Raw genomic sequence first — 26,903 nt, forward strand, 5'->3', positions numbered from 1 at the left:
ACAACTAATGAAAGATAATAAAAACAGTAAAAAAAACCAGGCTCACTTGTTTCTAATATTGGTATGTAAATAGTTGCTATTTGTTTCTGAATCCCAAGTGAATATAGGTTTGTGAGTCACTGTTGTTTTCTAGTGTTAGAGAAATGGTCAGTAGTAGAGAAATGGTCAGTAGTCCACTCTTGTGGTAGTGTTTTGTCCCTCTGATCCTTATCTCCCCCATTCTTCTTATTTCCAGAGTGCTGGGATTTCAGCCCATGCCATAAGCTTTTTTGTTTGTTTGTTTTTGATACAGTTTAGCTATGTAACCCAGGCTGGTTTGAACTCTTACTCTTCTGTGTCAGTCTCCCAAGTGTTGGTATTATAGGCTTGCACCACCATGTCTAGGTTCAAATACCTTTTAAGTAAGCATGTATTGCTTTAGATGCTTAATGCCTGTGGCTGTTACTCTGACTCGTGAACGTGCTCATCTTTGTTCTATGAAACCACAGAAGTGAATTCGTATGTATTTTTGTATTTCATACTGCACAGTGTAAGCTCTTGCAAAAGAATAGATCTATGTCTGCTTTTTTTAGTGTCTAATATCTGTGTGCTGCATAATGGAGGGTGACAAATAGTGCAGTTGTTAGATTCTTCAGAGAGGCTGTGGGGCTTAACTGCCTATTACAGTAAGCACCTACCATGTGCCAAAGCCCTATGCTAGTTATTTAACCTGTGCTATTTCACTTAACCGCGACATCATTCTGAAGTTTGTGGAACTGAAACACAAGGGCGTGAAAGAGAAAGACAAGTAAATCTTTGCCAATGTCCTGTGTGTAGTGAGTTGACCTGTGTTTTCCCATGCCATCAATTCTCCTCTTGGCTGACCTTTGTCATCTTCTCCCCTCAATAAAACACAGAAAACCCCTCCACCTTCCATTCCTATGATAATTAATTGTTTTTCAGCTATAGTGCAAATGTAAACACTAGTCATTTGTTTCTCATTTGGTTGGAAAATTTGCCAAGGGGATATGGGAGAGACTTAAACACAAACTTCGAGATAAATTCTATCATTAATTATCATCGCCATCATTATCATCTTTAAGTAGTTATCTAAAAGGGTTCTAATTCAGCGTGTCAATTTATGAGCACAGTACATGATGGGTGTTAGTCCTTCCATCATCTTCCCTCCCCATAAACCCTATTTTTATTTCACTGTTAAAACATCTTTACTATATTTACCCAACTGTCAGTGACATGATAACTCTTCTACCTCATTTCACAAGAGGGCAGCACTTTCTTTTAAAATTTAAAGTAGAACTTTAAACAAATGCAGTCAAATTTTTTGTTATGAGGTTAAGCTTGAATTGTTTACAGGAAAACTGGAATCTCTCTTCTTTTGGGAGAGCATTATAAATAAGACATGTAACTTGGAATTTCTTTTAGAAATAGGAAAAAACAATGCTATGATCAGCCTCCAGAGGTTTTTCTTTGGAAGTTGCATTAGTCTGGTAATCTTACTAATACACTTACTATAAAGTTTGATAATATTATATAGTTTGGTAACTTTATAACTAAATAGCTTGGCAATCTTATAAATGTCTGAGTCTATCAATAGCTTGATGATCTTTTTTTTTTTTTTTTTTCCTTTTTCATGGTCATGGGGCTTGAACCTAGGCCTGGGTACTATACCTGAGCTTTTTCGCTCAAGGCTAGCACTCTACCACTTTGAGCCATAGCGCCACTTCCTGTTTTCTCGTGGCTAATTGGATATAAAAGTCTCACAGGGACTTTCCTGCCTGGGCTGGCTTTGAACCATGATCCTCACCCTCCTGAGTAGCTAGGATTACAGGCATGAGCTGAATATCTTGACTATCTCTTCAATTATGTAATCAAGGTGTATAATTTTAATATATTGCTTACTCTTGGAAAATAGTGTTTATTGGTTATAGTTATTGCATGTATTGTCCAGCTCATTTTGGGGACAAATAAGTATAACTTTTCTTCTCTTAGGAACTTACTTCTATTGATGTTAGAGAGAAGATAAAAGCAAATAGACAAAACAACTTGTAAACCAAACAAGGGACCATGTAGTATAGCATAATGGAAACGGGTTGTTATTTCTGCTTGCTTGCTTGCTTGCTTCCTTCCTTCCTTCCTTTCCCCCTTACCCCCCCCCCCCCCCACTTCTTTTTCTTCCTTCCTCTTTTTACTTGAGTTGGTTATTTTGGTGATGGTATATAGTAAACTCTTCTGCCCATGTTGTCTTTCAGCTGAGACCCTGTAGATCTCAGTCTCCTAAGTAGCTAGGATTACAGTCATAAGCCACCAGCATCCTGCTGGGGACAGTGTTTTTAAATAGAAAACTGTTAAATTAAAGCTATAGTGTGGAGTTTTGCGTAGAAGGTAGAAACTAGAATGAACCTCAATAATTTTATAAATTTTGAGTTACTTTGGAGGATGTATTTAAGAGAAGAGAATCCTATCAACACAGAAAAGGTAGAATATATATTAGGGATGGGTATAAAAATGTTCAGTTGAGAATATAATGAAGTAATGCTTGATATGTATATCAGTGTTATAGCTTCTTAAAAACTAGCCATTTAAGCTGTTTTTTTTTTTTTTTGCTTTTTGTTTATTTTTTTGGGGGGGTCAGTATTAGAGAGTCAACCCAGGGCTTCTCATATGGTAGGAAAGCAGTTTACCACTGAGCTACTTCACTATTATCCCCAAGTCCTAGCTCAAGTGATTCTTTCTTTCTTTCTTTCTTTCTTTCTTTCTTTCTTTCTTTCTTTCTTTCTTTCTTTCTTTCTTTCTTTCTTTCTTTCTTTCTTTCTTTCTTTCTACAATTAAATATTTATTTTACACAAAAAAGAGAAGGCAAGTTTTTCCCGCTTATTGAAAGAAAAGCAGAGTTAACTTCATAACTCTGCTAGTATATATGTCTTTTGACATTTTAAATATGAGAAAAAGATTAAATATCAATAATACCATGAGCTTTTCACTCTAGAAGGCTTCTTATAAAATGTATTAGAAAATCTTCTCTTACTAGTTACATCTTTGTTCTTTTTATATATATACATATATATAATTGTAGAGCTACTGTGCAGTGTGGTTACAGTTACATGAGTAAGGTAATGAGTACATTTCGCACCGAGCATTGTTTCCCTCTCCTTTGTTTTTCCCCTCCCACCTCTTCCTTCCCCACCTCCCCAACTCCTCCACCCCCCAAGTTGTAAAGTTAGTTTTCAATATAGTTACAGTATAGTTACAATATTGTTACAATGAGTCAATCTGTATCCTTGTTTCAGCATTTTGTTATTTTCCTTTCCCTCCCCAAATCAGAAAAAAAAAGTATATACAAGATACAGTGACAACAGGGGTTATACCATGGGAGAAGAACATACAAAAGAAACAAAAAAATCACATAGTACATTAAAAGCAACTACAAAGGTAAAACCTCTTGTGTCCCTATCTTGAGGTTCATTTCACTTAGCATTATCTTATAAGGTCATATGTACATAGCTTTTGACCTTTTCTGCTTGTCTGGTAAGATTATCTTAGACATATACTAGTTATTGCAAATAAGGGAAACCATGGGACCTGTGTTTCTTTGGGTCTATTTCATTTAATAAAATTTTTTTCAAGTCTTTCCATTTCCTAACAAATGGGGTGGTGTCATTCTTTCTGATGAAGGCATAGAATTCCATTGTGTACATACATATATATGCATTTTTTCTTGATCCATTCATCTACTGAGAGGCATCAAGGTTGGTTCCATATCTTAGCTGTGGTGAATAATGTTGCAATAAACATAGTTGTGCTGGTAGCTTTAGTATGGCCTTGTTTGTGATCATTTGGGTAAATGTCCAAAAGTGGGATTGCTTGGTTCTAGGGGAGCTCTATGTGGAATCTTCTGAGGAACCTCCATACTGCTTTCAAGAGTGGTTGAACAATCAAGTGATACTTTCCTAATACTGGAACCACTTGCCACAGGTGTCCAACATTTATATTTATTAGAGTTATGCAAAATCAAATTTAGTTCCTCAGTTAACTAGCCATCTGTAAGTGTATATATACACAAGTGAAGATAAAAGATATAAAATATTTCTATTTTCACAGAAACTTCTATTACACACTACAACATTCAGTTTACATTTACATATAAACATTCAGTTTATATTAGGTTGGGGAACCATTAAAAACAATGAGGCTGATACAGTAGCATAAAAATATTCAAAATTTAAACCTGTAAGCATCCATCCATCTGGTGTTACATATAGTAAGTGGACTAAAAACAGCCTGTCAATATAAATATGAAGTTTGCATATGTTTAAAAATGCCATAATTAATATGCTTTAAGTTAGCTACATGGGTACTAGTTTCATTGTCAAAGATATAGAGGGGGAGGTGAAATAGATAACTTTTTTGTTAGGGTAGCTTTTGAAGGGAATTCAGTTTGATTTCTCATGGTACTTAGGGATACAGAAGGTAAGTTGAGGATAGAGGAGTCAAAGCAGGAAAAGTGATGGGAAATTATCCTGTAGAAGGTGAGAGTAAGATCTGAAGCAAGTATGTGTGTTGCAGGGGGGGTGGGGGAATCATAAACATTAAGAGATTTTGACATTTGATAAGTTGGTGATGTGAGTATACGTTTTGATGATCCCAAGTTGTTTTGAAGTCTCAGAACTTTTTAGGTTATTTAGGGATAGTAGGCATGACATTGATTTAGTAATTCCATATCTGTTGTTCAGTTGTTAACTCTATGTGAGAGATGGTTACACTCTCTGGGGATGCATCTGGGAATGAAATAGAGTCCTGCTATTTTAAGATTGCCTTCACTGAGGTGATGAATATTTTATTATGTGCTATTGCTTTTTAATAACTGGTGATCAGTGATGAACTTTTATGTAATGTATCGTTTAAAATTTTTTTGTTGCTAATAATACCCAAATGTTAACTCTGCCAGTTGTAAACATGATGATGAAAATATACAAAACTATTTTAAAATACCATGCATTTATCTTCTTAGAAGGATACATGATGATCTATTTTCAGAGTGTGTTAATTTTTCAGAAATGTATGATAGCTCAGAAGACTCTTTCCCCTGCAAACCTCATTGCTGCAGGTAATTGTAGGAAAGTCTTCCTAATCTTATAGCTGAAACTACTGAACTCTCAATAAGTTTTTGTTGCCACTACCGACCAATTCTATGATGCCAGTGACTAAGTTTTTCTTGATAACAGTGTAGTTGCTTAAGTGAAATAGCAACATTTCCTATAGGAAAATGGGTGTCAAAGATGACAATGACTACTTTGATATAAAGATCTTAACTTTTTCTTACATATACTATGGAAGATCTTAGGACTCAGATTAATTACTACTACTGTAGTATGAAATGACGCTCACAAGTAACATCCATTAATGTTCTCAGGTAATTATAAGTTTTCTATTGCCTTTCCAACTACTTTGTGGTAGAATGAGCTGATACATGATTTCTAAAGAAAAAGCTATCTTCTAAAGGACTAAAGTTCTCCTTGTACTGAGATCTTACTATGAAGTGCATGGAGTCCTGACTTTTGGATAATTGGGAGGCTTTAAAAAGTTTATATAACTTGGAAAGTTAGTGCAAGAATGGCTTAAGATGTGCTGAAATGCTGGCTTCCCATTGACAGATCTTTGCCAGGTGGTCTTTCTCAGCCATATTTCTCTTTTAATAAAACTTTCCTATCATCTTTCAAAAGAAACTATATATAGTTCAAATAAAAAGGAGCACTTTGTGAATGGCATTAGAGCTGAATGGGTTGCTACAAACAGGTTTAAGAACATGGATACTCCTCAAACTCTTCTGGTGACATTTCCATTACACTTAAGTTTTTTTTCTTTGTTCACATTTTCAATGTTACAATTTTTGGAGCATTTTTAATTACATGTATTGTATTGTGAATAGACTAGTTAACATCAGACTAGACCTGCCAGTGCATATTTGGTTTCTGTACATTAGCAATAGTCACTCAGTTCAAAATAGTACTCAGGATGGGTGTGGTAATATTGTTAAAAGAACTGTCTTGTACAATATTAACATTGCTTGGGTAGGGTTTTTTTCCTTGTGTGTATGTGTGAGTTTGTGTGTATATGTTTGTGTGTATGCACGCACTCCTCAACATTATGATTTTAACTCATTCAGTGTATTCATATGAATACATACTGGATTCACTGTTGGAGTTTTAAAAGCTTTATTCACTTATAATTGCCTCATATTTTAATTTCCAAGTTAAAACATCATTCTGATCAGATCTGGCTGTAAGTTCTGCTTTCAATTTCTTCCTCTGGCAATTTCTAATGCTGAGGTAGGGATGACAAATCATTCCAAATCCCCACCCCCACCCCCCTGCCATGACTATAATGTCCCGCCCCAAACAAGATGTCAGATGACTGCTTCATCTGTAGTGATATAGTTCCTTCACTTTTTCTAGAAAATAGGGACCTTAATAGTACATCAAACATCCCTTCTCCTGACATGATATACAGGGTCCAGTGTGTCTTTTTCTTACTCTGTAACTTTGGATCTCTGAATGGAGCTGCAGTGGCAATGCAGCATCTCTTTTTCTCTCATCTGTGGAAGCCCAGTGTTCATTCACTAAGTGATGCTTGTCTGGGTATATACCAGTTCATTTTTATAAACATTCCAGATACACATGTGTGCGTGCACACATGTGCGCTCTCTCTCCCTCTCTCTCCCTCTCTCTCTCTCTCTCTCTCTCATAGCATCTCACAGTATCAGATAACAATAGAAGTACTGGTTTCCTTGAAAAGAGAGTAATTTGAATGATATAGTGCCTATTTAGACCCAAAGTTATTACTGAAATAATCAGGACTTTCTGGTTATAGAGTAACTTATGAGAACAAAAAGGCTTTGTCTGTATGTCCTTTAGAAAAGTTTACCATTGACTAACCCTATGCAGCTGAAGACTTATTTTTATTGAGGGCTGATTCTCTACAATGGTGGACCATCTGGCACTTCAAAACATCTGAGACTTCCAGAGACAAAAATGATTGTGCCTGGTGGTATTAACTTTCCAATACACAGATGCGACCACCATTCTTGCAATGGAGAGTACCTAGAAAGATACATGTTTTGTATTCAGGAGTTTTCTGTTGATGTTAATGTTGTGCGGAAGAAGTAGCACATTATATGGTGAATTTTCCACTGTTTTATATTTAAGTTGAAAATAAGTGTATTTATGTAAAAATGAGCATCCTTCTCTAGACATAACTTCAGTTCTTCTCTCAAAGGTAACCACTACTGTTGTTGTCTTATAGAGCCTTCCAGCATTGTCCTAGATTATACCTTCCCATGGACTATATTTCTCTCCACTCTTTGGTATATCTGCCTACATGTCCTGTTTATGTAGCATTCACTAGAGATTACATGTTAGCATGCCTTTCTCTTTCCATAGTGGCACAGAATTCATTCTGTGAAGCTGCCATGATTTATTTGCACATTTTCCTGTTTATGGACATTTAGATGGCTTTTTGCTATGTCATGCAGTTCACTCTGTGTGTGTGTGTGTGTGTGTGTGTGTGTGTGTGTGTGTGTGTGTGTGTCCGTGTCTGAGTCCCTGTGTGTGTCTGTGTGTCTGTATGCACTGATACTGGGGCTTGAACTCTGTGCCTGAGCACCTTGGCTTTTTACTTAAGGCTGGTGCTCTACCACTTGAGCTCCACTTCCAGCTTTTTGCTGTTTGATTGGAGATAAGAGTCTCTTGGACTTTCCTGCCCGAACTCTTTCTGAACCATGATCTTGAGATCTCAGCTTCCTGAGTAACTAGGATTAAAGGTGTGAGCCACCAGTTCCTGGCTCAGTGAGTGTTCTCACTAGAATCCTAGCAGTTGTGTTTTGGAGCCAAATTTGTATGTGTTTGTACATTTGATGGGTGTTGTTGAATTATCCTATCTTCCAGGTTGTCAGATTTGAACAGATTTTAGGAAATTTAACTGTTTGGCCTAATTCTGTCAAGTACAGAAATTCTGTAGTCTCTGCCTACTGGTTTTCTTATAAGCTGCATACTACTTGGTTTGGGTTTACTGCCTATAAAGAAATTTGGGGGGAAGAAACAAAAACATAATGTAGCACTCGATACCCAGAATAAATGTACGAGATATATGAGGTAAACACAATGTTAACTCTGGAGGAAATTTTAAAAAGGAAAAAAAAAAAGATGATTATTCTCTGTGACTTTTTGGGAAGCCCCTAACTTTAAGTGTTTCACACAGTAAGTGTGCTGAGTGGCTATTTTGAGTGTAGCATTAGAGAGAATTCTAAATGGGACACTAAGCCAGGACTTTGGTAGAAAGGTGGTCAGGCCGTATTGAAGCAGTGATTCATCTATGATCATATTAGCCTACAAGCATCAGATCGGAAAAAAAATTCCTCCGCTTAGCATTGAACACAGAATTATAGCTGCTCTCAGGGGGTTGTTTTGAACTTCCTTTATGTTCACTCGATGTTGTTCCTTAAATACATATTCCGATCATAGGAACAATACCCTTCTGGGAAGAGGACCAGCTTTTACACTTGTGAGTGAAAATAGTACTTTCAGTTTTGACATTTTCTTTACTCTGATTAAAATCTGTATTTTAATTTTGGCCTTTATTTTCTAAATCAGGGCAGCCATGGAAAGTTGGGGTGGGGGAGGGGCACTTCTTTCCAGAGCCCTGCGTGATTTTGTGGCAACTCTCCAGGCATGAGCTATTGGTAGACACCTGGAAATCTGAGGTGTGGCTGCTTGAGATGCTTTCAGTCTTGTGGACTGCTTTATTATTATTGTCATCATCATCATTATTATTTTAGGAAGGATATGGCTTAGAAACATTAGCTTGTCTTGGCGTTGTTTTTAGTCACCTCCTACAGTGCGTTCTGAATCATTACATATTTAGAAGGTGGTTGTAGCTGACCTCTCACCTGCTGGCTCAGTCAGAAGGACATCAGCTGGCATTTCTAATCCTGAGAACCACTTCTTCAGCCACCCTCTCCCCTCAGAAAGAACAAGCCCTTTGTGCCTTGTAACATGTCAGTTAGAACATTCTGGCTGCGGGTATGGAAATATATTAAATAGTAAACCTTTTTCTTAGGAATCATATGTTTTTATCTCCTAATTGGTACTCATAGCATTATTGAAATAGATGGTATTTATTGGAGAAGTGACCATTAAAAAAATAATTCTTTGTGTACAAAGTATATTGCCTGAACTTCCTGGGATAAAAGGAAATTTCTCCTTTCACTCAGGAGCCTTGGGCCTCCATCTCTGGGGTGAACCTTCTGCCCTTTAGGGCTGTATATTACCCTAAATAGCTTAGCAGCTGACAGACCCAACTGCCGGCTGATGTGAACTGGAAAGCTGTAACGGATGGAGTGGGCATTCCTCATGGAACCTCAGGGGTAGTGGATGATGGGTTGAAGTTCAGATCATTTTATTTTTTAATGTAAACCACCTCCTTCCCAAGTAGATAGGGATCTAGGAGGGAGAATTTCTTTCAGAAGAAATACTCTGGATTGTTCCTTGACTTGGAATGACCACAAGAAGTCAGTTTTCCTGTGCATTCCCAGAGCTCATTTAGTAACCAGTGAGGGGCCATGGGGCCGGTACTGGTAATCACCTATTGACCCCCATATGCCGTACTTTAGACTAGACTCCTAAGAAGCCTCTCTTTTTGTTCTTTGTCTTTGGCCAGTATAAAGAGGCACCTGTTAACTTTTACATAAAACACATACTTAAGTATTACCAGTTTTTTAAAAATTGAATTTTGTATTTAGTGGGAAGAGTAGTGTAAGATTTGCTATATAGGAGTAAGTTACTCGTTTTTTTCTACAAAGCAGACTGCCTATGCCTGAGGAATCTCTTTATTGCCTTAATAAAATTACTAAATAAGTCATCTTACTATAGCAAAGCATATGAAATACAGTTTTAAACTGCAAACTTTTTAAATTAGCCTAACTTTGGAAGTTCTTGCTAAAGCTAAATAAACATATGGGCAGTGGAATGTGTAATTTAGATTGGCCTTTTTTATTGATTCCATTACTGGATTTTCCTTTGTTTCTCCGTTGTTCTAGAACCTTTGTGTTCTCATGGAGCTAGGCATTTATGTTTGAGATGGTAGCTTATTTAGCAAGAGACTTCTAAAATAGGATTGATTGTCTGTTTTGAATTTATCCTATCTCCTAAGGATTAGCGAACGGTTTATTTGCACACACTAAACTGTCAAAATGTCAGCTACTTTGAATGCCATCATCCAGTTTATTAAGTCTCCCGGTATATGATATGTGACTTCCATGGGTGGCTTCTCATATGATATTGAGATTACCAGAGATACTCTATCAAAGAAGTGCTTGGTGAAAACAGGGTATGGAAATGTAAAATACATTACCGGTTCATATTTTATATGTTGACTGAGAGAGTATTGTTATTTACTGTTATGAAATTCAAATTCATAGTAAAATGTGGTTATTTTTTATAAAGGCAGGTTGCATTTCACAAGGCTCAGTTTTAATCTGTCAGTTATCAAAGAACACATTATTTCTGAATGATATATTCAATATTTAGCTATCTAAATTTTATAGATTATTTTTGGGTTTGTATATAAACAAGCCATTTATCCATAATGCTTTAAAAAGAACAATTAAGGGTTTGGGGATATAGTTCAGTGATTGGTTGTATGCTTAGTTTGAGAGATTCCCTGGCCTTAAATCCTAGAACGAACCAATGAATGAAGTAACTTCACCAATTAACTAACTGAAATGTGATTGTTTTCCCATGCCCCTAGGAAGGGTTCTGTTAGGGTTCCCTCATCTTGATATTTGGGGCTCCTCAAATCATGTAGTATCTTTGTCTTGGTATGAAGCCATTCCAAGATGAAGAGTCTACTTTCAAGGAAGGCGATGGTGTTCTCTCCTCTGGTGCTTGGCAGGATTTTTATTTAATTTCCTCTTCTGAGATATGCATGGCGGATGGCATGTTTGCACATGTCTCTGATCCCAGTCCCCCAGAACACTGGGTGGTAGCTTGGAAGTTTGCCCAGCTGAGAAAGATTGTTCTTTTCTCTCCCTTCTTTCTTTCTTTCTTTCTTACTTCTTTTTTTTTGGTAGTGGTGGTGGCCAGAGACTGGTGGTTTCTTTTGTCTTGTATTTATGTAAAGAGTTTATTTGCTGCTCTTGAAAGATCTCAGCATGTGCCCCTTGGGGGGGTGGGGGAAGAGGAGGCCCTAGGGGGGGAGGGGCCCAAGCTCTGACTGTGACCTGGTCAGTTTCTGTAAGTTTCCTCCTATCTTTTTGATAGTTGGTTTTCAAGCCAATAGTTCTGTTTAGAACCAAATTGCAGATTGTGTGTTTACTGCCGAATTTCTGAATAATCTTGCAATTAACATGATTGTGTTGAAACCCATAGTATCAGAATCTGTGTCTGAATTTGGTGCTCTGAGGTGTAAAACACATTCTTTTGGAAATTCCATAAAGCCATTTTGCCCCTAGGAACATGTAGGGTTTTTTTTTTATGAATCAATAATGAAACTATTTGAAAAAAATCTGTCAAATTTTGTATAAATGGACATATGTAAAACACATGCTATCTAAATGCTGATATGAAAATAAGTTGGATATGGTGTAGAAAGAAAACTGTTTTGCCAGTCCAAAGCAATCATCACTTTGTATACTGTTCCTGGTAGGTTTTTACTCTTTCCTGCTGTTAAATGGAATCCCTTTCTCCATATGATTAAACAGGGCTAACAGTTTTTGACATTTAAGCAATTCAAATAGCCTTTTAGGAGATGAATCATCTATTTTAAGAGATTTCCCCTTCCCTTGTTCTGTGCCCTGATGTGAAAAGTAAACAGTTCTATGAAGATGAACATCATTCCATTTGTGATCTGTCACCATTAAAAGCCCTGGATGTTTACCATGAAATGCCATACACACTAGAGCAATACCTTTCATTTGGACATTCCTTTGCCATACTTAGCCTTGTGTTCTAAATAGCTATGCAATACCAAAAACATCATAGTTGCTTTGGAATTGTGACCACAATCTCATTACAAAGACTTTATCCTTTGGGCTGTTACATGTAATTCTTTTGGCATGTGAATTTTTGCATCAGAAACAAGAAAATTCCCCCCTGAGAACAGACTGAATGACTTTTAGTGGTTTTAGGGAGATCAAACAACTTTTCTTTGAAAGGTATTTTCCTCATCATTTTATCTTTAAATAATAAAAATTAATCACACCTGCTTTCTTTTGTGACTTGTAATACGTGTCAGACATCCACTCCCTTTGCTTTCCCTGGGTGGCCCCTGAAGGGGTGTGTGTGTTGTGTGTGTGTGTGTGTGTGTGTGTGTGTGTGTGTGTATCTGTTCTCCATTCAGGATTGAGACAATGTAAGAGATACTGTACTGAAGTTTGGGGCTGGGCGGCCTCCAGGAAGTGGGAGTGAGCTGCACTTCAAACTGTGCAAGGGGTGGTGGAAAAGGAGGATGCTGATTAAAATAATAAACAACTGCTGGAGAGAGACTTAGATTACCACACTGCTCTCAGATCAGCCTGGGGAGCTGTGGAGCTGACTGACTGCTCTCCTCCGTTCAGACCCTACAGGGGAGGATCATGAGGGAGTCGTTGCTCTGAGCACTTTTCTCCAGAAAGATACAGAACAACTTTTTAAACTTTTAGTTCTGCTGCCTTGACCACAGCATCTCACAGGCCTGGGCAGAACTGGAGAAATGGACGGAAACTAGCTTTATGGTTACCATAGCAACCCGGCCTGCTGGGTGTGTCTGGCAGAGTGGGAAACCCGTGGTGGTCTCCCTCATGCAAAGTTTTGGAGTTTCTTAAAGCTTAAGAGATGGACACTCCGTGTTGGAACTCTCCAGAAGTCATGCTTTTCTGAAAACTGGCTTTTTACCAGGACTTTTTTTTTTCCTCTCCTCTTTCTGAAACCAGTCTGCATGGAAGAAGTTGGTAATACTTGGCTCTTTTTTTCTTTTTCTTTTTTTTTGACCCTTTTTCTCTTTCAAGTTTCCAGGCTATAGCTGCTGCTGCTTCCCTCCCACCCCCCTTGCATGTAATTGAGACCAAATTTTAAGCCTGGACCCAGTAGAGAAAAGTGGTGGCCTGCAGGTCATTAGTGAGGTGAGCAGGAGGGGGTCCTGGGATTTCCCAGAGAAAAAGGAGAGCATGCCAGTCTCCCAGCACTCGGCTTCCAGAAAACACAGGAACAGGTCTATGCCTTGTGTGCTGCGAAGTCCATGAAAAAACGGACCCACGGTGAAGTGGCTAAGATGTCCCAGCTCACACTGCTATTGCTGCTCATGGACCATAGCTCAAGGGCAAGGCTTGTAAAGGATTTTACAAAGGATTTTAAAGTATAGCCAGAAAAGATACGGCTTTTAGAAGTTGAACGCTGTTGTCCGAAGGAAGTTTGCCAGAAAGATGTAGGACGATGATTGGTCTGAACTTCAGCTTACGGGAATTGCTGACAAAATTTGAAAAGGTATGCAAGCACAAACTTCAGGAATGTACTTTTCCCCCCACCCCTTTTTTCCCTCTTCTTCCCCCTCTTCTCTTTTTTTGCTTAAAAATATGCATTTCAGTAGCATCTCACTCTGTAGCCTCCTGGGTTCTTTAATGTTGTTTATAAGAACATAAAAGTGTTCATTTTGAGACCCTCTTTGAAATTTTTAAAAAATGTTTCATTTAAGGAAAGCAATTCCTTCGGTCAGAAGGCATCTGATGCCTGTCAGTTTTAGAATTCCACATCAGAAGAGATTATTTGTATTTTAAGTCGTGTGGTGATGGTGATTTAATTGGAACTTATTTGAGGGGAGGAAACAAAGCAATAACTAAACCCAGCAACAAACACTGGGTTTGGATGCCAAAAGTCTGACTTCATCAGGTGTGGGTTGTTTTCCAGACTCTGTAGGCTTGTTTATCTCTGGTTGCAGTCTGCCTGCTCTCCTGTCCCATTCCAGTTCTGAGCCGCAGGACAAGCCGCATCAGGGTGAGGACCTACAGGCACACCTCAGCTTTCCCTTTCTATCTGAGTGCTTGTCTCCTTTACGTGTGTGACAGCCCTGTGGGACTCTAATGCTTAGATTAGCTATTGTTCATTTAGGACTTTTCTTTTCTATAGGAAGACTCCTGGCACACGGCAGGGTAAGTCTAGCCTGCCAAATGCTATCCTACATTTACAGTCAAGCAAAACAGAAAACCTCCACGCACCATGCAAGGGCCCCTGGCCCCCTCCAGCTTTAGATGTGGAGCACCAATCCTTTTCCAATTTCCATTCCTTAAACGAATAATAAGGACACCAATAACAAGTTATCCATTGTCATGAGTGTGTTCCATGGCTTTTCACCGTGAAGAACCCTTACCTTGTTGCAAGTACAAATATATCAGCCAGACGAACACGGACTGTTAAAAGAATGATGGGCTTTTTCTTATTAAAAATCATAATTACCAAAGGAACAAAAAGAGGTAAAACCATGCCATTTGTAACGTTTGGATGCCTTTCTGAAGCGATTGCCATCTTTCCTGGCCTCCTGAGACAGTTGGAAGACTGGGCAGAAGTTAGTTACTCCTTGGCTGGTATTGCCTCCTCCCTTGCTCCCAACTCTCAACCACAGACACCCCAGTTTGTACCGCTGTGGACTGTGCTGGTAATCCAGTGTGGACTTTGGCCTTTCTCTTTAATAGCTTTTTACACATCTACATTCCTGAGGATGAAAGATGGTTCACAGTTCGCAGGCTTACCTCTTGGGAAGGGGCCTGGAAAAGAAAGGAGGATGTCTTACCTAAGGCAGCTGGGAACAGCAGGTGACAAAACTTTATGACCCTGAAGAGGTCTGTTATCTTGTTTTTGTGTAGCTTTGTCAGTTTCTTCCTGAAAAGGGTTTAGGGCATGTGTTACATGAATAATTCATTACTCAGACCCCCTGAGAGGAGGTAATGGTGGGCGGGAGTCTAACTTCTGTATGTAATTGCTGTTATTAGTCTTAAAGCTCAGGTCAGATTCCAGAGGTGAGTCACCTGCTTCCTGCAGCTGCCAGCTACTTTATTGACAGTTTCAAGTTCGGGCTATATTAATATATTTCCTCTGCACTCCCAAACCTTAATATCTGCATATTTCTTTTTACTTATTCTGGTGTTTTTTGATTGACAGTAGAAGAAATCTACTTGGCTGATTTGTATGTATCAGTGAAAAGCTTAACTTGAGATTTTTTTTTTTTTGGAAACTTAGGACAAATTCAAGGGAACAATCTTGCTATAATTCAGAGCCTGAAATTCTCCATATATGCTTACTTTTGTGGGGGACACAAGTCAATTTAAAAAAATAATCCTTTGTGTATTTTCACCAAATGGTCTCATATATGGAGTTTATTTTACATGGATTCATGGCCAGGAAGATTGGAGGTGGAATTACTGGGAAGGTCTGACTACCTCACACTTCTTATATTTAACTACCTTCTTTTCTGCAACTCTGAAGCTAATAATGCTGTTTCTAGGGAAAGACCTAAGGCTGTTGCTTGAACAGAAAAGCCACAGAAGATGTTCAGAAGCAGAATGTAGCTGATTTTTTCATATGCAATTTGAAATCCCTTTACTTTCTGCTCTCTTAGTCTCCTCTTTTGTTCATAGAGGTGAGTGATCTTGTTCTAGAGAGAATGCTCTCCAGAGTAATGCCACCTTTTTTCATGCCAGTAACTATAAATATCCAAGGTGATGTTTAGGGTATCACAGATAAAAGTTGATTTTTGAAGCCCATTTCAGGCTCAGCTAGAAAACTGGAAGCCAGTGTTGGGACACTGGAACCTGAATTTTGATACATATTTGAGGCCAACAACTTAGTAGTCCTTCCAGTGATGGCGACGATGGGGTGGTAGACTGGCAATGGACATTTCCAGATTAAGACAGAGATGCTACATAATTTCAAGGCCCAGTTTGTGGAAGGAAGGGATGGACTACTTGCTAGTTTGGCTCTTAGAGGAATCCAGTGGTTTGGTGATGATTGGATGTCTAGTTCTACAATGTGTGATGCTGGATTGTGGTGTTTGGTGTAGACAGGATGGACAGCTTGCAGTCCACTTGGTATTCTTCTCTTATCTCCTGGAGGAACTCAGGAGATGTCCCAGGAGGTGACAGCTTACCATCCACCAGGAAGCCCCATCAGGAAAGAACAAGCATACCCCAGAATGGTACCTAGAAAGGAGGAACTTCTTACCAAGAGGGGAGGAGCTTGTGACAGATGTACCTGGAAGGAAACAGCTGCAAATTCTCTAACCTAGTGATGAAGGATGAGCAGTTATGACTGTGGGCCTTAGGGTGACAGCCAGAGAGTTAAAATTCACAGCTGACTAGAGACAAAAGCTGGTCCACTCCATGTGAGCTACTGAGAAGGCTGAGATCTGAGGATCATGGTTCAAAGACAGCCCGGGCAAGAAAGTCTGTGAGACTCTTAGCACCAATTAACTACCAGAATACTGGAAGCCGCGCTGTGGCTCAAATGGTAGAGGACTAGCCTTGAGCTGAAGAGCTGAGGGACAGCGCCCAGGCCTAGAGTGCAAGATCCATGACCGACTCCCTTCCCCCTACCCCCCCAAAAAAGCTGGTCCATGAGGGTACCACTCTGAAATCCAGCGTGTGGTTTAGGTTTATTGCTATTCTCATTTTAATTCATTATTTTTCTTGTTGAAAATACTTCTTAAAATAAGTCTCATGGCTTTAGTGTCTTCTGGAGCCATTTGCATTATGTACTGGGTTCTTCTGCTTTGTCATCACGAAGAATGGAGTCATTGGAAAGCCTCAGTTCAGTGACATTTTGAGTGGCTGTCTAGTTTTATTAATTTTTGTAGCGACTAGAGGATTGATCATGGGAGTTCTCTAAAGGTTTGGATTTAAAAAAAATTAATTGACAGATAGTAATTTCATCATTACAGGATTCTGTGTGCTGTTTTAGTATTCACTGTGAAACTATCAACCCAGCTGATTAGGTTAGCCATCATTGGTTCTATGTGATGAGACCATTCAGAACCTTCCCTGCATTATATAATAAAATACTATGTTTGTTTGTTTGTTTTTGTTGTTGTTTTTTGTATTTTGTCTTGCATCTGGGTAGTACCATTCTCTTGGTGATTTTTGAGGAAGTTAGTTCCATAGTGGACACACATATAGAAACCACTAAGTGCATTTCTTTATGACATGTGCCACCTTTAGAACAATTATGGCATTAAAAAGCTATATTATGTCACTCAGTTTAAAATCGGTAATTCATTTTATTTATTTATTTATTTATTTATTTATTTTTTTCTCCAGTACTGGGGATTGATCTCAAAGCCATTCACTTGCTAGACAAATGCTCTACCACTTGAGCCCCGTTTTTGCTTTCAGTTTTTCAGATGGGTCTGAAGCTTTGTGTTCAGGGTCTTATCCTTTCACTGGGGCCAGCAGCAGACCTTCCACCTCTGCTTTTCAAGTATCTAGGATGACAGGCATATATTATCACACTCAGCTTGTTTGTAGAGATGGGAATCCTGCTAACTTTTCACCCAAACTGGCCTTGAACTGCGATCCCCTCCTATCTCTGTCTCCCAAGTAGCCAGAAGGAATATGTAATTCTAAAATGGAGGTGTCTGATGGAGACATAGTAAAATGCACACTGCAAGGCGGATTTATTATTTAGCTTTTAGTAAATGTTTCTGAAGTTCCAGGTACTCCTCTGAACATAGGGATGGGATGGACCACTGGAAGAACATCCCTCATCGAGTTTATAGTCTTAATCAAGGACGTTTTAAACAATGGGATATGGAGAAGAAACTATGAGAGGGATGATAGTCCTAGTGAGCCTGCATGTTTGTGAAGTCTCTCCCAGAGAAATGAAAATCAGCTGGGATTTAAACCCTGAGTTTAAGATTCAGGAAAAAAACAAGTATGTGTGCTGTTACCCATCCATGTGTGTCACCTGGGCAGACGTAAGGGGACACATTGGGAAGTTGGCAGGCAGAAGCAACTGTTTCTACACAGGCCAGAACTGGAGGCATTGTGTGTTCCAGGATCACAGTGTTCAACATTTGAAATGTAACAGTTCACGACTAGGTTGTCACAACTGTTCGGGTGTGATTGTGCAATCTCATTGTGGAGTTAAGGTGAGACAATAGTTTGGCCACACGAAACATAGTAACGGCTCCCAGGAAACTGGTGTTCACGTGGGGGCTAACTCTGCTCATGTGGAGTATAGCTTCCCAGGGAGGCTGCCACAGTTTTCTTCACTGTGATTTATTGTCCTTTAGAAACAGTTGGTATGGAGTTAAGGGGCTGGAACATATTTTGTTTGTGAAAGATTTTGCGTAATGGTAGTTTTTATTATGTTGACAATGAATATGTAGTTTGTTTATTGACTCTTGATCATGGCAGATTGTCTTGTTCAAATTGTCTTGAAAATGCAGTACATTGTGAGTTTGTCTATTTAGTACCTAGACATTCTCTTCTCTATTGTGTTACATGAATTAATAGTCATGATAATGATTAAAGAGCATTGTTTCTTTGATTTCTTAACTTTTAAAGGCTACTGTCACCTGCTTGTGAAAATGTGATTCTAATGCTGGTCAAAATGATTCAGTATGGTGATAGAAATCGGTGAGGTTAGTTATTGCAGCTCCATAGAATAGTTAATTGAGAAATTGAATCAATAAGCAATTGAAATAATTGATTAATTAATTGTAATTCATTACCTCAGAAACCTCACAAATATTAACATATGACATAACAACCTGTAATGATTGTTATTATGAGACTCTTTTAAAATAAAAAATAAAACCTTAAACCTCTGGCCATAATTCTGCCAAGTGTCTGATAATCCTAAACTGACTTTTTTTTTTCTGAGATCCTGTTTTACTTTTGAAGAACATAATGGATTTATTTATTTCCTCTAATGGTTAATTTTGTTTAGTTAGCCAGAGCTCTCAGCCTCACTAGGGAGGTTTTACTAACCTTCAGGAGTGAGGTCAGAGCTCCTTCTGAGGAAACATTGCCGTAGCCATGTAGTATTAGGTAAATACACCCTGCAAAAATAAACCCAAAGTGTGTCAGTGGGCCCCGGGGAAAGGATGAATCTAGCCTGACACAGTTTAGTTGTTGAAAGGTTCCTAGTGGTACTCTTACAAATCTCCATTTCCTGCTAGAGGGCTCAAATGGTTCTATTAATTATCATCTGAAGAAGCATTTTTACCTGCAGTTAAAGTTACTATGTGATTAGAGAATATTATAAACAAATAAAAATCTATGATTTCCATTGTGGAGTATCTGTAGTGACCTCTCTCTTTCTTAGTTATATCATGGAAGAAGTGTTCAGTTAAGGGCAACATTGATATTAAAATATTCATGATTAAGTAAGTATATAGGAAGTAAGTGAACAAAAGCTTCTGGTTTATTTGTGAATTTTGTTTTCAGTCTGGGTAGTGGGTATTCCTTATAGAAGACCCAGCTAGCTTTCGTAGTCATATTCTGGAGGGCTCTTCTGAAAATTTGTGTCTTAGGCTATTGATGGTATTTCAGTGAGAGGAAAATAGGAAGCCTTTTCCCCTAACCCTTGGCAGTTCTTAACCTTCAGTGTTATGTTAGCATTACATGGAGGTCCGTTTGAAGTGAATCCTCAAGACATTTTCCTTGCCTGTTTTCAGATATTAGTTCATCTCCTTGAGTACCTTGTTCTGGCCCCTCAGTGCACATGACTGCCTTGTGTTAAATGCTTGGAAGAGCATTGCTTTGTGCTTCTAACTGGATTACATTCCCATACTAATTATCAGTAACCATTTGATGCTTTTTTTTTTTTTTTAAACCTGCAGAAGGTCTTGCAGGTGGCAAAGGTAAGCAGCAGTCAGGCCACATCTCCCAGCTATTTAGCAAGAATAAACCTTCTTTTAGGAACTTTTAATTTATTTTTGCATTTCATGCAGAAGGTCATGATCTCACACCCTCCTTGCTGGCATCTTGACTTTAAAAGCAGTGCTTTAGTGCCCAGTGATCTACCAAGAAGTGTGATTCACTCATTAAGCCTAAATTTCTAATAAAAATGTAGACAGGACCTAACAATACAGGCTTCTAAATGATTTTGCCCTCTTCATATTAGGTTTTTTTTTTTTTAAGTGAAGAAATTGAACAGAATAATGATTGCCTTTCCATCCAATTTGTTGTCTATTTTATTCGGGCACCTAAGTGGCTAATTTGCCAGTCAATCAAGATAAAATTTTGTTCCTGCATTTGTTTTTACACTAATCTATGTATGTCTTGTCTATTATATTTTACATTTGATTCATTCTATCTAACAAAAACTATAAGGACATAGAAGAAATAATCAGATGATTTTGTTTTTAGGAAGCCTGGGGCATATTTGGCCAAAAAAAAACCCCCAACAAATGTTAAATAAAAGAATGTATGTTGTTTTCCATTTCTTTGATAACTTCCTGGTTGTTGATATTCTTCCTGACTCTGTTCTGACTAATATGTGCAAGGGTTTCCCAAAGATTAAAAATCATATTTCATCATGAACATTATATAAGCACTTCTGGTGTTCCTTACGGTGAGCTTTAGAGGACTATGTATTGTCACTGGCTAGATTGGTTAGATTGGTCCACTCATCATCTTTGCTGAATTGGAAAATGCAGCACCTGCCTTGATTTTAGGAAGCACATGTCCTTCATGCTTTTGGCATCCAAACTTCCTAATGCCTAGTTTTATGAATAAAAGTCATTGTGCTTCCCTTGACTGTGAAAGTAAGAAAATAGCTAATGTTAAGTCAGGATGTTGAGGTCTCGGCTTGCCTTGTGGTTGTAGGTGTGGTCCGTTGGTCATGATGTGTAGGAATAGACAGGAAGTTTGAGGCCTGGTTCCCTCTGTAACAGAGAGTGAAGTGACATCTTTCCCATGGGTCACTGCGCTTCCTTCAACTCTAGGCTTTGTGATCTTCTTGGCTTTTTTACTTAGATCCAGTGCTCTTATCAATTCAGCCATGCCTCCCCTTCCAGCTTTTTGCTGGTTATATGGAGATAATAGTCTTACAGATTTTTCTGCCCAGTCTGGCTTTGAACTGAGATTCCTAGATCTCAGCTTCCTGAGTAGCTAGGGTTCCAGATGTAAGCCATGGTGCCTGGCTTCATGAAGCTTCTTGAGGAGATGGTGACTGTATGGTTACATAGCATAGCAAAATTGCCTTCTGAGCCTTTGGTATGTATATCTTGAGATGTTTTAAGTTCATTTCAGACATAAAAACAAGATAATTACATTTTAGGAACTATTTTGTTCTTTTATATCAAGAAACATTTCAATAATTTTTCCCCCACTACTGAGAATTTGTTTAAAGCATCCCCAAACCAAAATGCAGAGTATGGCTAAGCCTGAGAATGTTCAATCTGTATCCCATTCTCTTCCTGGGCTGCCCTATCTGTCTGCACTGCTCCAGGATAGAGCTTCTAGTGGCACGCAGAACATCCCGCAGTCTCAGCTCTTACCCAGGGGTAGGCCTTCTGGATGTACAAAGCACCTTTTGCCCTGAACTTGACTGGGCCTTGTCTTGGGGATCAGATAACCTTAGAGATCAGTGGGTTTCCGAATTTGGAAGGTAAATATTGTAGGAATCATTCATCACGTTCTGGGTTCATCTCATATTCTCTCTATATCTGATCCCGTTAGTGTCAAGTTAGCATCACAGATCCCATCAGGAATGGTCTTAGAGCCTTGACATTTTTTTTTTTGGGGGGGGTCCGGTTGTGGAGCCTGAACTCTGGGCCTGGGCGCTGTCCCTCAGCTCTTCAGCTCAAGGCTAGCACTCTACCACTTGAGCCACAGCACCACTTCCGGCTTTTTTCTTATGTGGTGCTGAGGAATCGAACCCAGGGCCTTGAGCATGCAAGGCAAGTGCTCTACCACTGAGCCACCTTCCCAGCCCCAGCCTTGACATTTTTTTAAACCTCCTAATCAGAGTATTAGAGTATACCAGTAGTTACATGCGGCCCTCCCACAGATGTCGCTTGCTCCTGTATGTCTGCGGGCAGTGGAAGAACAGTCACTTAGAAGGAGGTCTCTCTGCCTTGGTTCTTGATAAAATCCATGGGTACTTATCAGAAATTAATTTTAAATCAGTAAAACACAATCTGAATATTTAAATTTTACCATGCTCACAAAGAGTTGGAAAAACTTCAGAAGAAAGAGGCTGTTTTAGTCAGTTTGGGTTTCTATAATAGAACCATGAATAGAGTAACATGTGAATGAGAAAGTCCATTCTTCAAAATTTCAGATCAATTTTATAATATTGTAAGGGCAAACTATTAGCAAATATGTCAAAATATTTTAAAAAAACATTTAAGCCTATGTAATATTTTAATGAACTGTGTAAAACTTTATATGTCAAGGTAAGTTATGCCCATGTGTCAAGAGAAGAAAATATTGTTTGAATGTTATGCACAATTCAATAATTTGGAAATAACACTTATACAAAATTTCAAATATTGCTCATTGAATTGAAACGCCTAGCATGTAATTACCTGATGCATGAAATTTAGATTATAACATGGTCTATGAATCAATGTATTGAAGAATTTAGGGCTATAATTTTCCATGTGAGAGTATTGGAAACACTTGAATTTGTTGTGTATCATATAAGGCAACATGGAGTATTTTGCTTGAAAGCCCATCTGCAAATATAAAAGAAAAAACAAGTTCTATATAGAAGCCCATTTAGTGTTGACCCTAATCCCAACATTTACATTCTCTCTCTGTTTTCTCTTCAGGACATCCAGGCAGAAATTGATGCCCATAATGACATATTTAAAAGCATTGATGGAAACAGACAGAAGATGGTAAAAGCCCTGGGGAATTCTGAAGAGGCTACTATGCTTCAACATCGACTGGACGACATGAACCAAAGATGGAATGACTTGAAAGCAAAATCGGCTAGCATCAGGTCAGAATACTCATAGCCAAAAGGAGGGTTACATTTTTTGCGTATCTGAAATGGAAAAGGCAGTCCATCTCCAGAGCCATTCTCTCTAAAGGTTCAAATGCAAAGACTGTTTTCTTGCAAGTTATTGTTCTAGCACCATTATGTCCAGTGCTCTCTGCCCCTTGTACCTGACTGTTCCCACATGTTCATATCATATTGTACACCTCATAATGCTAATAGCAGTAATATCACTAACACCTGCTCTTTACTGAGTATTTACCTTTGCTACATACTATATTTGGACCTTTACAAGCCTTACTTTATTGGATGCAGTCAGGGTGTCGCACAGCGTTATTTCCATCAATGGCCAATTGCACATACGGTGGGTGGTCCCATAAAATTATATTGCCCTGTGGGTTGCAGCCATCTCAGTTTGCCTAAGTCCACTCAGTGATGTTAGCATACTGACAAAAGTGACCTATGGTGTGTTTCTTAGAATGTATTCCTATTGTTAAGTAACACAGGATTATGTTCGAATTTAAATCTAGATTCTTTTGACTCTTGCTATTGAAGTTGCTTGACTTCATTGGATTTTTAAAATTTGTTGTTGTTGTTGTTGTTGTTTTTATGTCCAGCTAGAAGATGGATTCAATGGGATGAAATATCTCTTATGGGCACTAAAATGGGAAGTTGATGGTTCTGCATTTGGAGAGAATAATATTAAATAGCATGAACCTGAGGAAAAGACCTTGGCGAATTATTCAGAGCCAGGAGGTTTGGAAGTCAAGATATTCAGTCTGGCCAGAATTAGCATTTACTTGGTGTTATGACAGGGGAAGGAGTTTCTCTAGAAAAAAATAATAAAGTGGAGAGAGAGATTTGAGGCAAGGCCAGGAAACCTATGGAGGCTCCATGCTTCCAAACTTCCCTGGGTGCAGATATCCTGGCTTTGTTGTTTTTTGAGGATGAGACCATTCATTCTGCTCCTTAGAGAATATAACACCTAACAGGTTTTGTGTTTCTGATTGTGTTTTTTTTTTTTGTCGGTCGTGGGGCTTGAACTCTGGGCCTGGGCGCTGTCCCTCAGCTCTTCAGCTCAAGGCGAGCGCTCTACCACTTGAGCTACAGCGCCACTTCTGGTTTTCTGGTGGTTTATTGGAGATAGGAGTCTCACGGTCTCTCCTGCCCGGGCTGACTTTGAACCGCGATCCTCAGATCTCAGCCTCCTGAGTAGCTAGGATTACAGGCGTGAGCCACCAGCGCCCGGCTCTGATTGTGTTTTAATTGTGCTAAAGTTGCTGTTACCTTGGGCAGAGAATATTCTCCCTAATTTATCTTCAGTTTTTCAGGAAAGAGGATATCTGCCGATGATCATTGAATATTTATATACCATGTCTTTTATAAAAGATTGATAGGCAGTACCTACTTTGCTCACCATATGGTCATTGCAACAATGTAACAATCTTGTCTGGAATCTAAAATACTACTTTGTAGTGTTTTTAGATGACCCTGGAATATTTTAAGCATTGAAATTCAATGTGCCAAATATTCTAGCAGTCTAATAAACAATACATTCTGATGTATATTTCACTTACATCAGAAAAAGAAGACACTTCTAAGTTTCAACTAGATTAATATTATCAGACACTGACAATATTTTATATTCACTGGGAAAATGTGAATTGAAAATATGCTAATGTTTTAATGTTTATGTTTAATGCTTAAATGTTTATGTTAAATTTACTGAATGTAAGATAATGTTAATTAAATATTCACCTATAAGCTTTTTTTTGGGGGGGGGGGGGGAGGTCCGGTTGTGGGGCCTGAACTCTGGGCCTGGGCGCTGTCCCTCAGCTCTTCAGCTCAAGGCTAGCTCTCTATCACTTGAGCCACAGCACCACTTCTGGCTTTTTTCTTTTTGCTTATGTAGTGCTGAGGAATCGAACCCAGGGCCTCTGGCATGCAAGGCAAGCGCTCTACCACTGAGCCAGCCACCTTCCCAGCCCTCACCTATAAGTTTTAATGATGTTTTAATACAGATTCTTATTAAAATATGGTTTTCAAGGCCAGGGAAGTTGTCAAATCTAATGAAAATAGAGCTCAAAGATAAAATTTGCTAGATGCTGGTAGCTCATGCATGTAATCCTAGCTACTTAGGAAGCTAAGATCTGAGGCTCATGGTTTGAAGCCAGTCTGGGCAGAAAATTCCATGGGACTCTTACCTCCAAGAAACTACTCAGAGAAAGCTGTAAGTGGCGCTGTGGCTCAAGTGGTAGAGTGCTAGCCTTGAGCACAAATTGGCTCAGAGACAGTGCCCAGACCCTGACTGGCAAAAAAACAAAACAAAAAAAAAAAACAAAAAAAAACAACAACAACAACAAAAAACATTCTCTCTTCCTTTTCTTTGATGAACCTCTTAAAAATGCACGCCATCTTTTTAAATTAACCATTAATATCATCATGTGCATTTAAGGTTACCACATTTTAAAGTGTGATTGTAATCTCTTTTAGCCTTAAATAGTTAATTTTGTTAACTATATTATAAAACTCAAAAAGATGTGAGAAACCTTTCTCATTCTATTTCCTCTGATGCAGCCCTTCCCAACAAAAAGATTTGCAGTGACAGAAACATTCTCTATCTGCTCTGATCAGTAGAGTACCAACCAGCCATGTGTGGCATATTGAGTACTTAAAATGTGCCTATTGCAATGGATGAACTGGGTCGCCAACCTTATGCACTTTAATGAGCCTAAATTTTGATTTAAATAGTCGTATGTGTCTAGTGGCTACTATACCCAGAACATAGCTTTAGTGTTTGTTCAGCACATTCAGGCTGGATTCTAAAGACTTGACTCTTTTTTCTTGGTAGGTCTTAATTCTTGTCTTGGGAAGGAGGAATGGTCTTCTTTTAATATCACCTTTACTCTTGGATTAATGAAGATCTTTTTCTTTCATTATGACCCAATTTATAATCTGTGAGTTTTACCAGAAATTAAAAAGTACTTATATTTTGTAATCAGAAAGTCAAGCTTATTTTTGTGTTGTCCTTACACAATAAGAGCTAACATCTCTTTGCTGCCTCTGAATTTGAGTTGTTTGTTATACTCTTTGGAGATGGTTTCTTTAAAGGATAGGGACTTGGGATGATTTATAACATAAATTACTCAGTAGTTCCCTCCATCATTCTTGTTTGTACTATATTTGAATGAAATATCACTTTTATGGATCTTTATCTTGTAACAACTTTTTTGCACTTTAAATATAAGTCACTTAAAAAGTTGTGGAACTTAGAAAGTTGTAAAAATGAATTCCTTCTTAAAAGGGGGTACATTTTGGGAAGCATATTCATATTTTATATTCTGTTTTAGGAGGATAATGTAGCCAGTGAATGGATCTATTATTTTTTAGACATCAAGCATCTAAAGAATGAACTGGAACAACTAAGAAATAAGGATAAAGTCAACTGTGGAAAAAGACAAAAAAAACCCTGAGTAGCTATAAATAAATGTGATGTCTTAGATAAAGTAATGTTTTAAGCAAGGATTCGGAAAACCTGATGGATGGCCTGTTGTCTGTGGTCTTGAGGAGATTTAAGCTTCAACATGTTTATAATAACATTGATGGAGTTCAGCTAAGCCAAACACAAATGTAAAGTTTCTTCTTACAAAGCCTTCAACTCACTGCCCACGAAAAAGCTTTCATCTTGAAAGATGAAAGAATTCATAAGAAGCTGGAAGACTGAAGGCTACCCACGGAAGCATGCATTTAGTTGAGCATATGGTAGTAATCCACTAAACACAGAGGTGTAATCTGTTGGAGAATAACCAGAACAGATTTGCCAAAGATTCTGCCAGATGAACTTAATTTTTACTATGGGAAAGCAATGATGCAGGAGAAACACACACACATCGGTGTTTTTCTTTGTTATTTCAAAGCCACGTCAGCATCTCTTGT

At 38.4% G+C, this 26,903-nt stretch overlaps 1 protein-coding gene across 3 annotated transcripts in view; it reads left to right on the plus strand.

Annotated features, from left to right (window-relative positions):
- The window catches only part of Utrn (utrophin), a 425,153-nt gene that overhangs the window by 270,995 nt on the left and 127,255 nt on the right, over positions 1-26,903 (plus strand). For all 3 annotated transcript variants that reach the window (XM_042693071.1, XM_042692992.1, XM_042693156.1), the window contains one exon: positions 22,798-22,970. In XM_042693071.1, the coding sequence (XP_042549005.1) occupies positions 22,798-22,970 (173 nt within the window). The remainder of the gene's footprint in view (positions 1-22,797; positions 22,971-26,903) is intronic.

Source organism: Dipodomys spectabilis, unplaced genomic scaffold, assembly GCF_019054845.1.
Source record: "Dipodomys spectabilis isolate Male_0828 unplaced genomic scaffold, ASM1905484v1 ptg000001l, whole genome shotgun sequence".
NCBI lineage: Eukaryota > Metazoa > Chordata > Mammalia > Rodentia > Heteromyidae > Dipodomys > Dipodomys spectabilis.